At 42.4% G+C, this 19,838-nt stretch overlaps 1 protein-coding gene across 1 annotated transcript in view; it reads left to right on the forward strand.

Annotated features, from left to right (window-relative positions):
- ARHGEF33 (Rho guanine nucleotide exchange factor 33) overlaps positions 1-13,626 on the forward strand; it is a 75,453-nt gene extending 61,827 nt beyond the window's left edge. Inside the window, exons 17-19 of the mRNA XM_040496881.1 lie at positions 2-87; positions 5,388-5,527; positions 12,434-13,626. Of these exons, the coding sequence (XP_040352815.1) occupies positions 2-87; positions 5,388-5,527; positions 12,434-12,563 (356 nt within the window). The 3' untranslated portion in view covers positions 12,564-13,626. The remainder of the gene's footprint in view (position 1; positions 88-5,387; positions 5,528-12,433) is intronic.
- Positions 13,627-19,838: the final 6,212 nt, after the last annotated feature.

Genomic DNA, 19,838 nt, shown 5'->3' on the forward strand with positions numbered 1-19,838 from the left:
GCGGCCGCAGCCCGCGGCGCGCCCAGGACCTTCTTCCCCCAACAGAGGTCCCAAAGCGAAAAGCAGACCTATTTGGAAGTAAGGAGGGTAAAGTAAAACCGAACCCAGACCCACAGCGCCGGCAGCCCCGGGCCTAGATCTCCAGGGAGCAGCCTGGGCTCCCCTAGCGTGGAGGGGAAAGCGGGCTGGCCAGAGGGGGAGCGGAGGCCGTCGAGGGAGAGCCCAGATCGGAGGTTTGCCCCCTCAGATGCCCCCGGAGGCGAGCGGTAGCGCCCGTTCTGCAGTGCCAGGGCACGAGGGCGTGTTCTACATGTGTATGTATGACGGCAAAGAGCCAGCAGGACAGACGGACTGTTAGACCTGCTTACACCGCCCCCCTCCCGCCCCCTCCAAGAGTTAGGCGTGTCCTCTGCCTCGCTGCTTAAGCTGTGGCACTTCACAGTTGCACTTCACTTTTAAAGACCTGCACGCAAGTCCCAGGCTCGTTTCTTCCTCTGCCCGCTAGGCGCACCTTCTTGTTGAGGCGTTTAAAACCCAACACGGTGTGCCAGCCTGCTCCACTCCTCGACACGCACTAGCTAGTAGCTACTTGCTCGTAGCTAGGGAAGAGTCAGGTGGCTCCATCTCACAGTGGACTCCCTGCAAAGTCAGCGGCAAAGCGAAGTTCATTTCTGCTTGCTTACCTTGTGCCTGGGAAAGGGTGTTACACTGCTTTGCAGACTCCACTGGGATGGGGACAACAAAATAGTCAAGGACACATTGACTCACAAGTACCTTCTTTAGCGTCCATATCATTGTTCAGTATTTTGATGTCTAACCTTGCTGTCTGCAAGCCTTGGGACATTTAAAGAGGTGTTTAAATACTTACCCATGAAAGGTCTAGTAGTTCCTGAGCAAACACTTAATTTCTCAGCATGTGATTAGAATAACGCAATTTCTGATTAAGCAGAGAGTAGCTGGATAGCTTTGACCTCTGCCACCATCCTTCCCCTTCAACATCACTTTAGAAATGGTGGTTAGGGTTTACAGGGCAGCTCTGTATTGGTACATCTTGAAAATGATATAGTCCAGAACTAACTTTACCTGCATTAAGTATCATTTGTATCAAGCGCTGGAGATCCTTTGCCTAGGCTGAGGCTGCGGGTGTTCCAGGAATAAGGGCCCTGTACACCTATTCCTATTTCCAAGTGAGTGGGGACAGAGTGAGGATCACTGACTCCTTTCATTCATTCATTTTTCAGCAGACACGGAGCACCTGCCTCCCACTGGGCTCTGTCCTAAGTGCTGAGGGTTCAGAAATGAATGGTGCCTAGTCTCTGACCTCCAGGACCACTGGCTTATTGCAGGGAGGAAACACAGAAACACAGAATTATAATAAACTGTGGGAACACAGGGGAGGGGTATTTAAACCTTCCTGGGGTGATGATGGTCAGAGAGGGCCTCCTGGATAAACTGAATGTCTGAATTCAGTTTTAAAAACTGCCTAGATGATGAGTGAGATAGGGAAATATGAACAAATGTGACAGGCCACAGGAACAGGAAGGGACTGGGTTGTGAAGAACCTTGGAACTTGTAGCTGATCTGGACTCCAGGAATCCAAGTCCGACTGGTTTCTGCAGAGGGACCTTCCTATGCTCAGCTAAAATTGCTGGGATTCCCCCAGGGTTCCCAGAGTTTTTTGTTTTGTTTTGTTTTGTTTTTTGTGGGGGCTCTGATTTTCAACTCTGAGCGTTACAAAATTCTATTAGGCAAAATTTCTTAGACAACCCAATCTTGGATATGTGTTGAACTTTAAAAGTTCATCAACAAGGGAAGGAGATAGGAAATAATAATGCCAATTCAAAGTGACTTGGGATGGGCAAAGATTTACATACAGAACCTTCTAAGTAGTATAGTCTAAGCTGCAAAGAATGCTTTTCACATGTTCATAGAAGTATCTTTTATCCCCCTATTTAATATGTGGAAAAATGGGAGTTCAACAATTGACAGGAAAAAAAAAAAACCCATTAATCAGAGATAACAATATTCCCGAGAAGCAAACAGTAAGTAAAATATTTGTGGCTGTTTATCAGGCATACCAGATAATACTAAACAATATATCAGGGACTATTAACCACACATACTAGACAGCAAGTTTCATTCCTTAACAGTGTCAGACATGAGTCAAGTCAGTTCAGAAAGTGACACTAGGAGATATCAAACAGAGATCAATTAAAACAGGCCTTTTCTCTTACGGTTATCACTAAATTTGCCAAGCATGTGAGGTTTTCACACAAAGTTCACCTTATTATTTCCATTTTTGGACAAAATTTTTCTTTCTAAAAATCCAGAAGGTGTGGATCATTAGGAATCCTAGAGAGAGGCAGAATGCAAAGTCCAGGTGGGCCGAGGCTGTGTGTGTCTGTGGGTCTATGTGTGTGCACGTGTGTATGGGTGGGGATGTACATGCATGTGTGTATAGGGTACATCTATGTTTGTGTATATATGTGTATGTGTGTGCATGTGAGTGTGAGTGTTTTTGAGGTGAAAGTGAGATAGGGTTTTAGTTGGCAAAAGATGAACCATTCAAAAGCCGTGTCTTTAACGGTGTCAGCTCTTTCCTGCTGAGATGTATAAAGCTCTTAATTTTTTTTTTCAACGTTTATTTATTTTTGGGACAGAGAGAGACAGAGCATGAACGGGGGAGGGGCAGAGAGAGAGGGAGACACAGAATCCGAAACAGGCTCCAGGCTCTGAGCCATCAGCCCAGAGCCTGACGCGGGGCTCGAACTCACGGACCGCGAGATCGTGACCTGGCTGAAGTCGGACGCTTAACCGACTGCGCCACCCAGGCGCCCCTGAGATGTATAAAGCTCTTACTGTTCCATCTCCTTAAATATACTCTGTGTATCTTCCACCCCTGTCCTGCGGAACCAGCCAAACCCTGTGTCTCAGAGTCAGGAGAGAAAGCAACATGATTTAGTGCAAAGAGCACCTGACTAGGTGTCAGGAGATCTGGGTTCTAGTCCCGGCTCTGCTGACAAATAGCTCTGTGCTTTTGGACAATTCACTTGGCATCTCTGTGCCTCCAGTTTTCTCATCTGTAAAAATAAGCCAATATATACCTTACTTAACTCACAGGGTTGTTGTAGGGTCAGGCCAAGAAAGATACAGTATGTGAGAATGCTTTGGTAAAGTCTGGGATGCTATATAAATGCAAGATATAATCAAGATCATGATTGCACAGAGAGATTTTCCTTAGACTTAATATATGTAGTTCCTAAATAGTCCCTAAAAGCCCAGTTTTCAAAGTGTGATCCTTGGGCTAGTAGTTCATTACCTGGGAGCTTAATTGTAATTGCAGAATTTGAGCCCTGCCCCAGACCTACTGAATCAGATTCTGCATTTTAGCAAGCTTCCCCGGGGTGACATACAAACATTAAGTACAGGTGGGCAGGAGGATAACTCAAACCACTGATTTTTAAAATCTAAGTGTGCATAAGGATTACCTAGACCTAACTCCAGAGTTTCTGATTCAGAAAGTCTGGGTGGGGCTCAGGGATCTACATTTTATGTTTTATTTTTTAAGTTTATTTATTTTGAGACACAGAGAGAGAGAGACAGAGACAGAGAGACAGAGAGAGAGGTGGGAGGGAGTAGAGAGAGAGGGAGAGAGAGAGATTTCCAAGCAGGGTCCGCAGTCAGTGTGCAGCCCTCTGTGGTGCTCGATCTCATGAACCATGAGATCATGACCTGAGCAGAAATCAAGAGTCTGATGCTTGACTGCTCAACCAACTGAGCCCCCCAGGTCCCCCAGGGACCTACATTGTAAATAGAAGCTCCAGTTGATTCTCTTGCTCCAGGACCACACTTTGAAAAACAGTAAGCCATCAAGATATTGCTCTCCATAGTTTAGTTATGACTCTTAGTAGAGTCCAGAGAATCTCTAGATCTGCTACTACAACCCCACGTTAAGTTCTCAAAGTCAAACCCATGTTTCCTGAAAAAAAAGAAAAAAATCCCCATGCTTCACTTCACTGTCAGCAAGCAGTCACCCATCCAGTTTATGAAAGTTTCGGGTAGTGTTTGCTTTGACTTCTTGGGTTCTCACGTTCAAAATTAAGCAGCTATTTTTGGTTACTTTTAAGTTTCAGTCACCCTCATAGTAAATATTTTGTTCATATGGAACATAAATATAAGTGCATTTTTTATTTAGCACATCTTATTTATTTATTTATTTATTTATTTATTTATTTATTTAGAAATATTTATTTTTGAGAGAGAGAGAGAGAGAGAAAGAGAGACAGAGCATGAGCAGGGGAGGGGCAGCGGGTGAGGAAGACACAGAATCTGAAACAGGCTCCAGGCTCTGAGCTGTCAGCACAGAGCGCAACGCAGGGCCTGAACTCATGAACCACAAGATCATGACCTGAGCCGAAGTCAGACACTTAACAGACTGAGCCACGGAGGCACCCCTAGCACACCTCACGTTTAAAAAGAAACTAGAAAGTTCACAGGAGATAGAGCCTTCTTTTTTATTTATTTTTACTTCGCATGCCAAATACCACGGACTAAGAATTATAAAAACCGTATTAAAGGTGTATTTGCAGGTTGAAAATGTGTGGCATGCACACAGACACTTGCACGTACATGCCCAGATATACATAGTTGCCATTTACTTCTAAACAGATCTGACCTCTCAAAGCCTCCTTCCCTCATTTATGTCTAGGAGAGTCAGGAACATGAGTTTAAAACTAACATTACAATCAAGAAACTGCCTTATTTTGTGGAAAGAGAAACATATGCAGAGATGTGGGGGGACCACTACTTGTTTTCCAGCAGAACGGTATTGGTGCCAGAATAAGAAGTTATTCTCCATAGTCTAGATACTTGCTAACTTCCTTTATGTCCTCATCTTTATTGTTATAGGATAATCCTACTCTAAGACTGTTTGCCTTGATACATACAAATTATTTCTGCACTCAGCAGAAAATTGTCCTCTGTTTAGCTTCTGATTTATTATTTTTTTTAATGTTTATTTATTTACTTAGAGTGAGGGAGAGTAGGCACGCATGTGCAAGCAGGGAACGGGAAGCGGGAGAGGGAGAGAGAGAATCCCTAGCAGGCTCCATGCTTAGTGAAGAGCCTGATGGGGCTCAATCTCACGACTGTGAGATCATGACCTGAGCAGAAATCAAGAGTCAGACGCTTACCCAACTGAGGCACCCAGGCACCCCTCAACTTCTGATTTCTTAATTAGCCTAGGTTTGCTTTAGTTGGAATAGGGTGCTCACCATTAGTGCGTTGGGGTGGGAGAGGAGAGTGACAGAAGGTAAAAAAATTGTCCCAGTCAGGATGATATTAGCTTTGGAAAAGAGTAAATAAACACCCCTCTTTTGTGTTTTCAGGAGATGCATTTAGAAGATACCACCAGATTCTGTCCAAAGGAAGAAAGAGAGAGCGAACAGACCTCTTTCAGCGATCAAAACCCCAGGCAAGACCAGAAAGGGGGCTTTCGCAGCTCCTTCCGCAAGCTCTTTAAAAAGAAGTGAGTAGCCCTTAGACAAGACAGCATCATAACTCCTTTCCCTTTGGGCTAAATCTTGAGGTTTTAACAGTAATAAGTTTCAAGTAGCCTGGTTCAACTGCTTCAAGCTCAGTGCCTGCAGCCAGTAGCCATGATTCCTGCCAGGTCAGGATGTTTCTCATTGTCATCTCCTAGAGTAAAAGCAAACTCAGCCCTGTCCTCTGCCTCTTCTATCTTTTGGCTCTACTTCCTTGTTCCCAAGTCATGTGTCTGAGGAGAGTAAGCAGAGGAGGTCCCCTGGGTAATGAGCTGGTGACAATCAAATCCCTTTTAGACTGGGAGGCGTGGGGTTGGGTGTAATGGGAGGTTCCATGCGAATCTCCCCACCTGTGGAAAGTTTTCCAAGGGATCTCAGCACTTCTGCCTGTAGGAGTCTATAGTTATCCTGGATGCTAGTACATGTTTATTGGGACTTCTGCTAGTGTTTTCCCTAGCAGAAATGATAGAATGAATTTGGTTTGGGCCCTAGTTAAAAAATCACTTTAATGGAGCTTCCATACTCCATAGGAGGCAAAAACAAGACATTTCCCTTCTGTGGTCCTTCTAAGATTCTAAGTTCTTGTTGTATGAAATCACCCACCAGGCATTTTGGCCAGCACTTACCAGCACTGTCTTACAGACTGGGAGAAGGTGGCCAAACCCCAGCATGAAATGTAAGGAAGAGAGATCTGAGCATTTAGAGTTTGACCTTAGAGGGATTGTCCAGTCCTGCCATTGTCTGCCTGAGAGACTACTGTCTCTATCTCCACTGGGCCTGAGGCCCCCCCCCCCCCCCCTTTAGAGAGATTTCACCCTTACTTAGTTTCTCTTGATAGAGGTGGTTCTTGCAGTCAGTTTTAAACATTTAGTGGATGGGAAAGTATATTGCTGCCTTTAGAGACTTGCTGATAAGTGAGGAAGTACAGGGAAATCACTTTATCCTTGAGGGTAGAATTTACTGGCTGATTTAGATAACAGTTTTGATGGAAGAGTTGAGGACAGGCCTGGAGTAAGAACTTTTTTTCATGGTTTGTCTAATTTTTCTCCTATGGGGAGGGTGGTACTGAGATTAGTGGATCTCTGACTGAGGATCCCTGCCTGTTATTACTGGAAGAATGAGAAAGAGGAAGAGAGCAACAGTATTGCAATTAGACACAGCTAATTTCTGCTGAGGTAGTCCGGTGCATGCCTGTTGCTAGATCCCTTTATGCAAGGGGTGAGGAGTTAAGACTTGTATCCCTCTCTTTAGGTTCATAGACAGATTTTTCTCGGCCCAGTGCCTGTTTCTATCATGTTTGGCCGGGGTGGAGAGACCTGGAAGGAGACAACTCTCCAGCCTGACCTTGGGATTTAGGCCCCTAAATCCTTCTAAGGACTCCTAAGATAGGCACTGCTTGAGCCTATCTCTTTTTTAAAACCACAGTATTCCCAAAACAAACAGCCACTTTTTGCCCACTGACATTTATAATGAGTGGGTACTGTCTGTTGGAAAGCAATGAGCCATGGATTCGCAAATTTCCTTTTTTCAGAGAGATGTTAGAAAATGCTCTGCCGGTACTTGAGGCAGAGGGAGTAGACTTGTCCTCTGTGTATCCAGGGGGCAGAACTAGGAGAAATGGGTAAGAGGTGCCTGAATCCGGAGCTGGCTCCCTCATGAGGGTGTGGGTTCTCCTGAGTAGAAGACGGTGGCCCTCCTCAGGGGTGCTAACGGAAGGGATTCCTACACTAAGTGGGAGATTGCCCAAGATAAGCACCTGAGTTCTTCCTAGTGCTGAGATTTGCTTTGTTGGCTTTGTTTTAGATCAATCTGAGTAATCACATCTTTTTAACACCTGGAACAAGAAATTAATATGGCGTTGGGACCTATAATTTTAAAGACTCACCATGTGGAAGACCTGATTTTATCTTTCTGTAGCCCCCCACCTCCCTTGGCACAATGCTGAGGACTAGCTGTGGACTCTCCAAATTCATGTTGGTCGATTGCTTTCTGTCTTCTTGTACCTTTGGGGGATCCTTCTTCTTAGAGGGTTAAATGGATCCCCTTAGCCTTCTCATCCTTTCTCATAGATCAGTCTCTCCTGCATCAATCACAATACTGCCACCAATCGTGCTGCTGCCTTTGTATTTAAAATCTGAAGCGTTACCTGAATGGAAGTAAAGGGGGGTACCACACAGATGGCTCTTCCCTCCGGCAGGCTTTCCTGGCTTTGAACATCTGGGGTTGGACTGTGAGCACCACCAGGTGATACTTGCTTATCGCCTGCGTGCACGGTGCCACAGCGTGCGCTCTGGGACTCTGCACAGGATAGAGAAGCAGCTTGAGTACCTTCTCCTGAGTGTTCTCAAGAAGAGCCGTGGGGAAGTTTGCTCCATTATGCTAAGGTGGAGAGGAAGGGCAGGAAGGTCCCAGTGTAGCACAGAAAGGTCAGTGACTCTTAATTCAGATGAGAACACACCATTCTTCTCAGTAGTTAAGCATTCTTTCTTACATGCACGTACTGTATGAGACGCTTGTATAGGAATCGCGAACGACACAGTCCCAGCTGCTGTATAGGAGCTTGCACTCTGAAGTCAGGCATGTGGACAGGTACAGGGAGGAACCGGAACGAGACATTTAGCTTATTCTCCTCCCATGTGTTGGGAGGTCAGGCTGGCAGCAAGCCCTGTGACTTTAAGAAGTGGTTAATCCTGGGTACCAAAACCGTGCGAGAACCTGGCCTCAGAGGTCCAAAATGGACTAGTGCCAGAAAAGCCACCTGTGTCACACCTGGGGCTCGCTGCCTGCCTCTCCCACAGCCCTCTGGAGGCTCATTCCTGTCTACACTGACACACTTTTTGTATCCATAGGGGCTTGTTTGGCTGGTGGCCCCACACACCCAGAATGCTGCTTCGGGATGAAGCTAGGCATGGAGCCAGATGCAACAGAAAACCTGAGAAAGGGTTCTCTTCCCTCTGAGGCTGGGAGGGCCGAATGAATGCTCATACCCACAAGGATTCAAAAGGGAGAGTCAAGTTGACATCATTAAAAAAAAAATCCTGAAAAACACCCAAGATATTTGGGGAAAAGAATGATGCTCTGATTATTTCTATCTCAGGCACATTTGTCCTGGGTAGATACCAGGTCACATGTCCCTGAAAGCTGCCCAGAATTGATCAGCATAAAGACTATACGTATCTAAAGCTTGAAAATGTTAAGTGACTTTAAAATTCTTTAATGCAGATCCTTAGAAGCCAGAAACAGACCTAATGTGATAGGCTAATGCTGCACTGAATCCTTATTTCCCTGCGTTTGATCAGGGAGTAAGGCAAACTCCATTCTAGAAGGCTGTACATGGAGGCTGTCAAAGACTTATACCTAGCCTATTCTGAAGTGTGAGGCAAATGCTACTTTATATATAAATCCTGCACTTACTTTAGTAAGTATTCTTGGTTAGGGGTGTGGCATGGAGGAAGAGGATTATATAAGGCAGTTTAGGGGTAGAATGTAGATGCTCTTTTTATCTGCAAATTTGGGAGAGTAGAAGAAAAAGAATATGGCTTCCAAATGACTAATTCTCCTTCCTTACCCATTCCCTTCCTCTTTAACACTTTATAACTTACATACCTCAGTGTCTCCTCCCTGCACCAATCACATCAAAATCCATTAATCATGCACACGCGCACACACACACATTTAATTCTACAGCACCCCCATTTAATTGAACGTCAGTGAATTCTCTTCTTTTGGTGACTTATCAGTTGTTTTAGTATATGCCCAACCTGGGCAGTGGAAAAGATCATGTCATTGAAAGCAGGACTCCTAAAGATTTAATTGATAATTTTACCCTCACCTTCTTCTTTGCCTCCTCAAAGCCTATCTCAAGTCCTTCTCCTATTCTTACCCACTGTGGGTTTCTCTCTCATTTCCCATCTCATTTCCCTACATAACTTTAAAATTGAAGGAGGTGATTAAAGGCATAACATTTTAGATTACTTAAACCTCATTACAAATTTTTCTTAATAGGTCATTTGAAATCAATCACTAAGTCAGTGTACTAGGTTCTGTCCAGCACAAAAGAAGTAAAAGAAATAGTTCTCGCCCATTAGAAGCTTACAGTTCAGATGTAAGGGTAACCTAGCTGAAGGTTCAGTACCTAGAGGATATTAAGCACTCAAAAGACATATTAAATGAGTGCTCATTGTGTTACCCTGTTGATTACTAGGGCTGACTCATTTGGCTGACAGGATGGTGTTCCCCTGCTCCCTTACTTTTCCATGTGCTCCTAAAGCATGGAAGCATGGAAGATTGTTCACAGTGAACAATCTTTCCAATCAGAAAACCAGCCCTTCTTAGGTCAGAGGGTTCCAAGGCACTGGATTCTACCCCTCCTCCCTTTCCAAGCTCCAGGCAAACTTTCAAGGCTTATTTGTAGCAAATCTGTACTTGTATAATGTACCCAGCTTGTTATTTTCTTTGTGTGGACTGAGTGGAAGGGAACTTAGCAACAGGTTGTTCTCTTTCCATCAAACACTTGGATGGCTATGTGTCCCAATGTACTGGCAGCCATTGTACCCTGGGCCAGCAAGTGTTTGCCTGCCTGTCCCTCCAGTGTCTGCTCAGATCTGCCCTGCATTCAACCAGAATGGCCCCAGGAGCTCAAAAGCCATTCCTGTTTTATAGATAAAGGGAATAAAAGCAAATACGCTGGCCATTTCTCCTAGATTCTGTAGGTATTTCCCAGTAATTTAGGTACACATTACATCAGAGCCTCATAGCCACACATTTGGAAGAGTCCAAGTGACCACATACCATGTAAGCATGTAAAGAGATCAGTTAAAATTACCTTTACAAGGGTAAAAATAAGCTTATAGTTCTGGCTACCGTAGAATGCTGGATTTTGAGAAGGATTAGCAAGTTAGCTATTAGTTAATTAATAGTTACTATCGAGAAATGCACACACCTGGAGACACAGAGAAGGCGGTTTGTGAGAAGAGCGGTTAAAAAAAGAAAATACTAAGCTGAGTTTGTGGACTTTGAAAACTAGACAGGGCGATTTTGGCATTTGTTTCAGAAATGGGAACGCAACTGGTGAAGATTTCTGTGGTCCTTGGGGCTGGTGGTGACATCAAAGCTTTCCCATTTCCAGGTAAACGCTAAACAGTTGCATGTTGGAACCATCAAAGTGTGACATATTGGGTTTTGGAGAGATCAGATGTAGCTAAGAGGGGAAACGAGAGGTAAAGATTTTAAGTTCTGACCAATGGCTTTCTGATCAGAAACTGCCATGTGGGGGAACATTCAGAAGAAACACCAGCCAGATTCAAATCTTGCTTCCTACTTCCCACCCCCCATAACTATAAGCATTCCTAGCCTTCTGTATAAAAGAAGATATGGGGAAGGAATAAAATGGTCAAAAATATATCTTCCTAACATTTTGGGTACAACTGTACTAATCAGGGATGATTTGAACTGGAAGTAGTTGGGAGTTCTGAGTTGAGAGAAGGTGTAGAGTTTGGGGGGGGCACGTGAAGGCTGTTTCAAGGGGGCTTCTGAAAAGGAAAAGGACTTTCACCCCAGCCAGATATTATCTTACCTGATGAGTACCCAGATGCACTGGTGTGGTGAGAAAGAATAGTTTTTCCTCCATGCCCTGGGATGTAGTGGGATGGTGCTTCTTCCTGACTGGAAGTAGAAAACATGGTGGGCAGCTCTGGCTTCATCTGTGAGGCCAAGTGTCAGGGTGAAGAGTAAAAAAACTCCACTCAGTCATCAGATTTCTAGACATCAGGATTTTAGTCTTTGTGTGGATCCAGCTGCTTTCTTTGAATAATGTAAAGGGATGTTTGAATTCTGCCCAATTAATTCAGTAACTGATAAGAGTCTTAGTTAACTTATCTAACAACAACAGTGAGGACTTGTAGCATACCAATGATAGTGAAAGAACTTACCTTTCTTTTGTGGATAGTGGAAGCATGCCTGATTCTGCCTCAGCATATGGAGAACTTGTTCAGTTGTATAGGCGCTTTGGACAAAGAATTTCATGTCTAACATCGCTTCCATACATCCTGCATGAGGTCTTTTGATACTGGTTCTCAGTCAGTGGGCTAGTTTTACCCATTCTAGCTCTGAGTTTAAGCTAGCCAAAGGGCCCAGCCTAGCCTTTCAAAGGTTATTTCCAGAAAGCCTCCTCCCTCCAGGGACTTCTGACATGAACAAACTGGAGAAGGTGCAGAGCTGGGATGGATTACCCAACTGGCTTAACCAAGATAAAGGAAGAATGCACCCTCGACTGGGGACTCCATTGGACTGATTTGAGTTGTTGACTATTGGTTGGGCTTGGTCTCCTTTGTGGTGGTTGAGATTATAGAATCTCCTCAATCTGACTACTGTACTAATTTCTGAATTCTACCAAATGTAGCATATGTGTGTGGTTGGCTTCAATAAATTTTTCATTTAAAAATGAAAACAAGCAACAGCAAGAGTTTGTAATGTAATGCCCAAATTCAATGATGGCCCTTGTTAGATAACCTCAGTTGAGACCAATGAATTCCATCCATTTTAATTTAAGGGCCTTGGTAATTTGTGGAGTACTCGGTTGAAACAAAAATAGGATTTACTAAATTTTCTGAGCCTTTACTTCCCTTTTACAGTGTTACCACATAATATCTTACACTAACATACACAGTTGTCACAATTGTCTCCATAAAGCATTAGAAAGAAATTCTCTTTATGTTCTTTGCAAATTTTAGCTACACATGTCCTGAGTCATGAAATTCAGGGGAAGTAAAAATTATTCCAGATCTAAGAGGCAACTGTTTTACAAATGCAAAACAATTTGGATAGATAAAATATCTGAAAACAATTAAAACCAAATCAACCTGTACTTTATCTGTGTGCTGAGATTTTAGGTCCAGTGGATCAGAATACAGGGAAAAAACTAATGAGAATCCCTCAATGGATCCTTCACCCACCAAACAAGATTTCTTCAGAAACCGACTTGCTCTTGCAAATGACCTTGACCAAGGAACAGCTGTGTAAAACATACTTAAAGTTGTATTGTCAAGTGGTAAGATGAGGGTAAAAAGCTTGTATATATCTGTGTAGGAATATATATATACATATATATATATAGATGTATAAGTCCCTGAGGAAAACTAATATAAATACTTACATATGAAGCTAAATCAACATACAAGGCATTGAAGAGATGAAGATTAGTCTGTGGTTGAGAGCTTGCTTTTTGAACTTCAGCACTTGGGAACAGGGAAACGAAGACTTTTCACAGCATTATAGAAACACAATAAATTTGGAGGAAAATAAATGTTTGTAAGAACAAAAACTTCCAACTTGAAGTCATTCCCCCCAGTATAAAATTGAGCGTGTAACATGGATGTGAATTTTATGCTTCCTAGGCATTTACCTTATTAATTCATCCCAATGTTCTTAGGCTAATATACACGATGTTAGGGGCCAGTTCTGTCTTGCTATATGTCTTCCCCAAAGCAATACCCAACATCCCTTAAGGCAAAGGATCAGTAAAGAGTTGTATTTTACGTGTTGCCAATCTGAGTTGTGGAGAATTTGTGCTTAAACCATGACATAGAAGGTTCAAGGGTTATAGACACACTGGTCTCTAAACGGGAAGAGAACCAGAAGAGTAGTATTTCTCTCTCTGTGGCTATGAGAATCAGTACAGGGAACAGTGATTTCTCTTGAGCCTGGGAGGCCAAAGAAACATTTTCACTTGTGTGAGTTGTGCTGCAGATGAGAATAGTCTAGAGTCTATGTGTTATTGAGTTCTCAGGATTCAGAGACACATTAGTGATCCTGAGTGTCACATACACTCATAAGCAGATGGGTTGGGGGAAAAAAAACACTTATTTAGCTATGTCCTCTTTTAAAAGACTTTCTTCAGTCTGGAAAGAAGGTGGCAACAACATCAGTGCTTTAATAGCACATGCACAGCAGTTGCTACAAAACACCGGAACAGGATGAAAATTTAGGGCTGGTAAGACCTTGTTCTGTTTTCCAGAAGTAAGCTGTTTAAAAAAAAAAAAAAAACAACAACACAAAAAACAGAGTTCTTAACAGCTCAGACAGAGTAATCATTGCAGTGAGGCTTTCATGGCTACAGGATAATAAAATGTGCTCTGCTTCCCCATGTCCAGGATGGTCCACAGCCTTGACATGCCCCTAACACAAGAATAATAGAAAAAAATTAGTTTTAAACAATTTGTCTCTCTTCCCAGGCAGTTATCTATAATGAATTAGAGGCATTTGGTTACCACTCATTCAAAATCTTGGTACTGAAACCGACTTCTTTAGAGGCTCTTCCTCTAGGAATGCACTGCTTGATAAAATCGGGGAAGTTTTACTTGTTACACGTTTTCTACAAGTCTGATGATTAATTAGGAACTCATCCATTAGCCTTTGAACAGTAGGGGGTCTGGAATGTCTACAGGATTGCTGTCAAGTTTTGGGAGTTTCCAGTATTTAAGGTTAAGCCAAGATTTTCATTTTCCTGAAATTAATGAACTCCTTTGAAGTTAGATTTATCTCTGTTTAGTAGGCCAAAGAAGGTTCGGGGGCAGTGTCTGAAAGCACAATGCAGAACTGACTGGATATGGAAAGTGAACTGCAAGTCACAGTCTTTTAAGTAAAATGTAAAAACAATAAAATTTCTTTCCCCTTCATAATGTTTATCATAAAAAGGATGGATTACTTGGGAAGGTTTCAAAAACTTCACACACCTCCCAGATTTTCATTTCGATAACATTCTTTGAAAGAATCTTGATGTTACATCGGTAGCACAACTCAGTTTCATTGTATTTTATGAAACTAGCAGGTAAAACTAGTAATAATTAGTGCTGCTACTCCCTGGGTCTCCTTCACCTGGTATCTGGATTTTTCCAGTAGCTTTCTAGCTCCGCATCAGTCCTGTACTTCTCTTAACACATTAATATTCCCAAATGCTGCATTGTGTGAAACTCTCTGAACGTTCTTTTTTGTCTACAAATTCTGAACTCCTCGACTTGACCTTCAAGGCTGTCTGTCCAGCATGGTGTCAAGTCTTCTCTTTGGCTGCTGTCTCCTACTTTGCCAGCCTACTGGACTCCCGGCCCTCAGTTACACTGGGCTTCTCTTGCCTGCTGGCGAGCCACGGCCCCTTGCGTCATGCCTTTTCCGTAGCTTCCTTCCCCCTGCCAGTCTTCAAGGCCCTGGGTAAGTCCCTCATCTTTCTGTGAGTGCCGTAATTTTCTCTGGTGCTGTAACTTGTCTATCTTCTTATATATTTGTCTTGTCTTCCCAACAAGAATGTTGAGTCCCCTTGAGGGCAGGAACTATGACATATCTTTTAAAATTCCTTTCCACCTCTAGAACAGTACACAGTTGCAGAGAATAATTTCTGCTCATGATTTGACAGAGCTTCAGGGTTGTCTCTTTACCTTCTTGCCTTTCATTTTTTTTTCTTTTTAAGAAAAATACCAATCACAAAAGAAATAAAATACTGGTGTCTTCTGGAGCAGTAAAAGGCACTACTGTCCTTTTCACAGCATTTAACATTTACAAACATCTTTCCACAAAAAAAAGAAAGAAAGAAAAGAAAAGAAAAGAAAAGAAAGCAAAAAAGAAAGAAAAGGAAAGAAAAAGAAAAGAAGGAGAGAAAGAAAGGAAAGAAAGAAGGAAAGAGAAAGAAAAAAGAAAGGAAAGGAAAGAAAGAAAGAAAAGAAAGAAAAGAAAAAGAAAGAAAGTTTGCTACTCTTTTCTGTGTTGTCCTGGGTCACTTCATAGTATTGTAAATTGACAGCAGAGATAGGATCTTTGATGATGTTTCTTAATGACATTTAATGTAATGTTGCATTAAAGACGAAATCAGGGTGGGAAAGAGGTTTGCAATTCCTCCATCTGTGAGCTCCAGTCCCATGGAGAAGTACAATTTACGTAGGGGACCACGGCTGTCTTCTGGAAGTGTTTGGGTCCCTAAACAGAAGGAAGCGCCCCACCAAAAGATGAGTTGGGTATTTCTGCACAGGCTGGGAGGGCCAGCAGTTCCCTTCTGTAGCTGGGTGTGGTCTATATACAAGCCTAAACAAGGATTTGCCCCACTTTACTGACTCTAAAACTGGAAGCTTGGAGAACCAGGAATGTGTGGACCAGCACTCCAGGGTCCTCTGTTTCGCCCTATGACAAATAGTTGAAACCTATCTGGGGCTTGCCATTAGAATGTTTCTTCCTTGCTCAGGGAGAACTCTTTGAATAGTACTTTCTATAGCACCTCACGACTCGTTCACTTACCTTCTTCAAGTCTTTACTAACACTTTACTTTCTCCATGAGACAACTTGTAAAAATTCAGATTCCTGGCGACTAGTTCAGTCCCACTTTATTGGAATAAATTTGAGAGTGGGGCCCAGGTATCTGCATTTTAAATGCACCCAGGTGATTCTTTGGCCCACTGAAATTGTATAGCCATTACCTCTTAGACCAATAAATTGGATGATCTAGTATGTAATCAGCACTCAGATTCTAGCCATAGATGGAAGTTTAGTACAGAATAGAGAATTGATTATATTTACCTTGAGATACAGAAAGCTGGTAGAGTGACTCTTTCTGAGGTTTTCTTAAATTCATCTGTGATCTTTACTATCACATACAGTAAAATTTTGGTTAAAATATACATATATACAGGATTAGTGTTCTTTGTAATAAATTGGTAAAGTTGATTGTATATTCTAGATAATTGCATGCACTTAGAAAAATGGTAAAATGAATGTCTTCTGTTAAGTTGTGTAATAAAATTAGATACAGTTTTCAGACTAAACTTTCTCTTGAAACATCACCATTAATAATTTTCTTCCTGAGCCTAAAACAGTAATTGGGGACACTTTGGATTCTCATATCCTGAAAGTTGATTTAACTTAAAGATGTAAGTGTAGTGTTCTCAGCATCCGGGCATCTTGGCATTTATGGAATATAGGCCAGTGAGTCTCACATGGCGGGGAGGGGGTGAGGGAAAAGGAAGAGGAGATACACTTCTTCAAAAAGGGAAATGAGTTTAAAAAAAAAAAAGGTTGAGGAAATTGATGGAAACCTATATATTTTAAGGGAAAAAATAGAAATTGGTGTGTGATGCTAGACCTAAGTTTTAAACATATGTATAAAAATATGGGATATGATTTGGGCAGTGCTGAAGATGTTGTTTTTGGAGGCTGTCAGACATGCAAAATAGTCAAGAGCTTTCTACCCAAATAACTTGTTTTCCAAAACTTGTTGTTTTCAAAGAGCTTATACATGATCTCGGTAAGTCATCTAAACATGTTTCTTATCTGTAAAATAGATTCCCCCTTCCGCCTTCTTCCCTCATTCCCTTCAGAGGTAGTAGCATTAAAATTCTCTTAATTCTTAGCAGGAAAACAGAGTGTGTTGTGTTCCCTCCTCGTGTATGTAAAGCTGTTCATCTGAAGACAGTGGGATCTACTTTGTAAAGGACTGTTGCTCGATACTGTGTGTGTTTCTGTCTAAGTGGGTTGTTTCCATTTAGCACTAGGTCACCCTCTCCTTATTATCACATTTTCCAACTGGGGCAAACCCTTTAGCATTCAATCATGCTCTTATTTCTCCCATTTTTAAAGCAAAAAGTATCTTAACTGTTCCAGTTATGCTGCACGTCTCTGCTTACCTTTGAAAGAGGAAACTGCTCCAGTTCTTGCCTCTTATCATTAAACTCACTGGGCTCACGGGGCACCTGGGTGGCTCAGTTGGTTGAGTGTCTGACTTCGGCTAGGGTCGCGATCTCACGGTTCATGAGTTTGAGCCCCGCGTTGGACTCTGTGCTGACAGCTCAGAGCCTGGAGCCTGCTTCGGATTCTGTCCTTCCCCCTGCTCACACTGTCTCTCTCTGTCTCAAAAAAGGAATAAATGTTAAAAAAAATTTTAAACTCATTGGGCTCACACCTCCCCCCTACACCGGTCATGTCCAGATCATCACTGACTTTCACCTTGCTAAATGAGTACTCCACTCTCCCTATCAGATAGTGTTTGACATGCTTATCACCTCTTCCTTCTGAAATAATTTACTAGGCTTCAAGGGCACAACACCCTTTTGGCTGCCATCATTCTTCATTGGCAGTTCCTTCTTTGTCTATTTGCTGGTTCTCCTTTCTTCTCCCTCTCTTGTTAGTGGGTCCCAGGGCTCTCCTTAGATATCTTCTTTTTCCAGTCTGTACTTCTTTGGTGATCTTATCCAGTGGGCTAGCTTTAAAATATCTCTATAGAAGTGATTCCCCATTTTATATCCTTGGCCCAGGCTCTTTCCCAGATTTCGGACTTACATCTCCCACTGCCTCCTGGCACCCCTCAAATGTCTGACATTTTTATTGAACTTCACGTGTCCTAGCCTCTGCTTCAACTCTACTTTTCCCACTTCAGTTAATGGTAACTTTGTCCTTCTAGTTGGTCAGGCTAAAAACCTTGAAGTCATCCTTGGCAATTCTATTTCTTAAACTCCATGTTCAGGCTCTCAGCAAATTGGCTGTCTTCCAAATCTATCCAGACTCTGAACAACTTCCCACCACCTCCACTGCTATCACCTTGCCCAAGCTGCCTTCTACTGGGCTAGCCTCCCTACTCCCAGTCTTAACCCCTAATTATTCTCAACATGGCAGCCAGAGTGATCCCCTGCTCAAATGCTCTATGGGCTCTATTTATTTCTAAAGGAAGCCAAAGTCATTACAAGTGACCTGGACCCCATTAAACCTCTGATGGCATCTCCTATTCTGTAACCTCGCCACATGTACCAGGTATGCTCCTGCCTCTAGGCTCTTGAACTAGAGGCAATACTCCTTTCTCAGACACTTGCACATCTCCTTCCTTCACCTCCTTCTTTACTTATATGCCACCTTCTCCATGAGCTGACTCTGACCATCCCATTTATATATCACCAACCTGTCCCCTACATTCCCAGGAACCTTCTTTTTTTGTTGTTCATAGCAGCTACAACATTCTAATGTAGAATATGCTATTTCTTATTATTGTCTACATCTCCTCACTAGATAACCAATCTCATGATGATAGAGATTTTTGTTTGTTTTGTTCATTGCTGTATTCCTAACATTAGAAGTGGACTTGGAACAGTAAATATTTTTGAATAGTCAGATAGGCCCTATCAAATGTTTATAATACAGTCACTCAAAACCAATTGAAGTGATAGTAAACATCAAAGGAATCTGGATACCAAAGAATCAAGTTAGGGGGACTTCAGGATGAAGTCTCAGCTTCTTAAAAGATACCTAAAAGCAGGCCGACTTTGAAAACATATCCCTTATAGCTTTAGTTACCTTTATTAAGCACCTATTCTGTGAAAGGCATTGGGTTTTACACATATCACCTTTAAACCTCACATAGTCCCCAGTAGATCTGTTAACCTCATGTGTTGATGAGGAACAGAGACTAGGATTATTTAAGTAACTTCTCCAAAGTTACACATCTAGTAAGTAATGGAACCAGAATGTGAACACAGACATGTGTGATTCCAAAGCAACTGCTTATTGTACTTTACCACAGTGATTCTTCCTTTTCTTGAGGAGTCATGAAGGTAGAGAAACTAGCTTCTAAAAAAGGACTGCATATTTTTTTTTTTTTGCCTCTAATGAGAATCAGCAGTCTTAAAATGTTAGAATGTGCATAAGATTTTTTTAAATGTTTATTTTTGACAGAGAACGTGCACAAGCAGGGGAGGAGCAGGGAGAGGGAGACAGAGGATCTGAAGAGGGTTCTGCTCTGATAGCAGAGAGCCCAGAGTGGGGCTTGAACTCATGAACTGTAAGATCATGACTTGAGCCAAAGGTGGGTGCTCAACCGACTGAGCCACCCAGGAGCCCTGGATAAGATTTTTTGGAATTCTACTCTGTCAAAGCTCTCCTTGCCTCTGGAAGCCATGTACATCTTTAGCCCAGTTGTGGGCTATACCCTAGAGACTTAAGTGCCCTGAATCTGTGATGAGCTAACATGATTAAAATGAGTAAAAAGCAAACCACCTGGTTAAAATTCAAGTGACATTTCAAGAGCAAACTCAGAACCAGGTTGACTAACATCAGTGTTGTTATTTTCTGACTAATATCAACATTAATGTTATTTTCCTTTAGCTCTTAAATTGATTACCTAGAATATACTCAATAATACCTGCTCGGATTTCAGTGGCCTATAAATGGAATTTGTACAAATTAATGATTGTGTGTCTTTAAATTTGGAGGGGAACCGCAAATACATTTTAGCTGTTCCTAAAAACAGTCCTCCAAATGCGAGGAGTCAAAGTT

This window comes from Herpailurus yagouaroundi, unplaced genomic scaffold (genome assembly GCF_014898765.1).
Source record: "Herpailurus yagouaroundi ecotype Mexico unplaced genomic scaffold, PumYag 188, whole genome shotgun sequence".
Taxonomy (NCBI): Eukaryota; Metazoa; Chordata; class Mammalia; order Carnivora; family Felidae; genus Herpailurus; species Herpailurus yagouaroundi.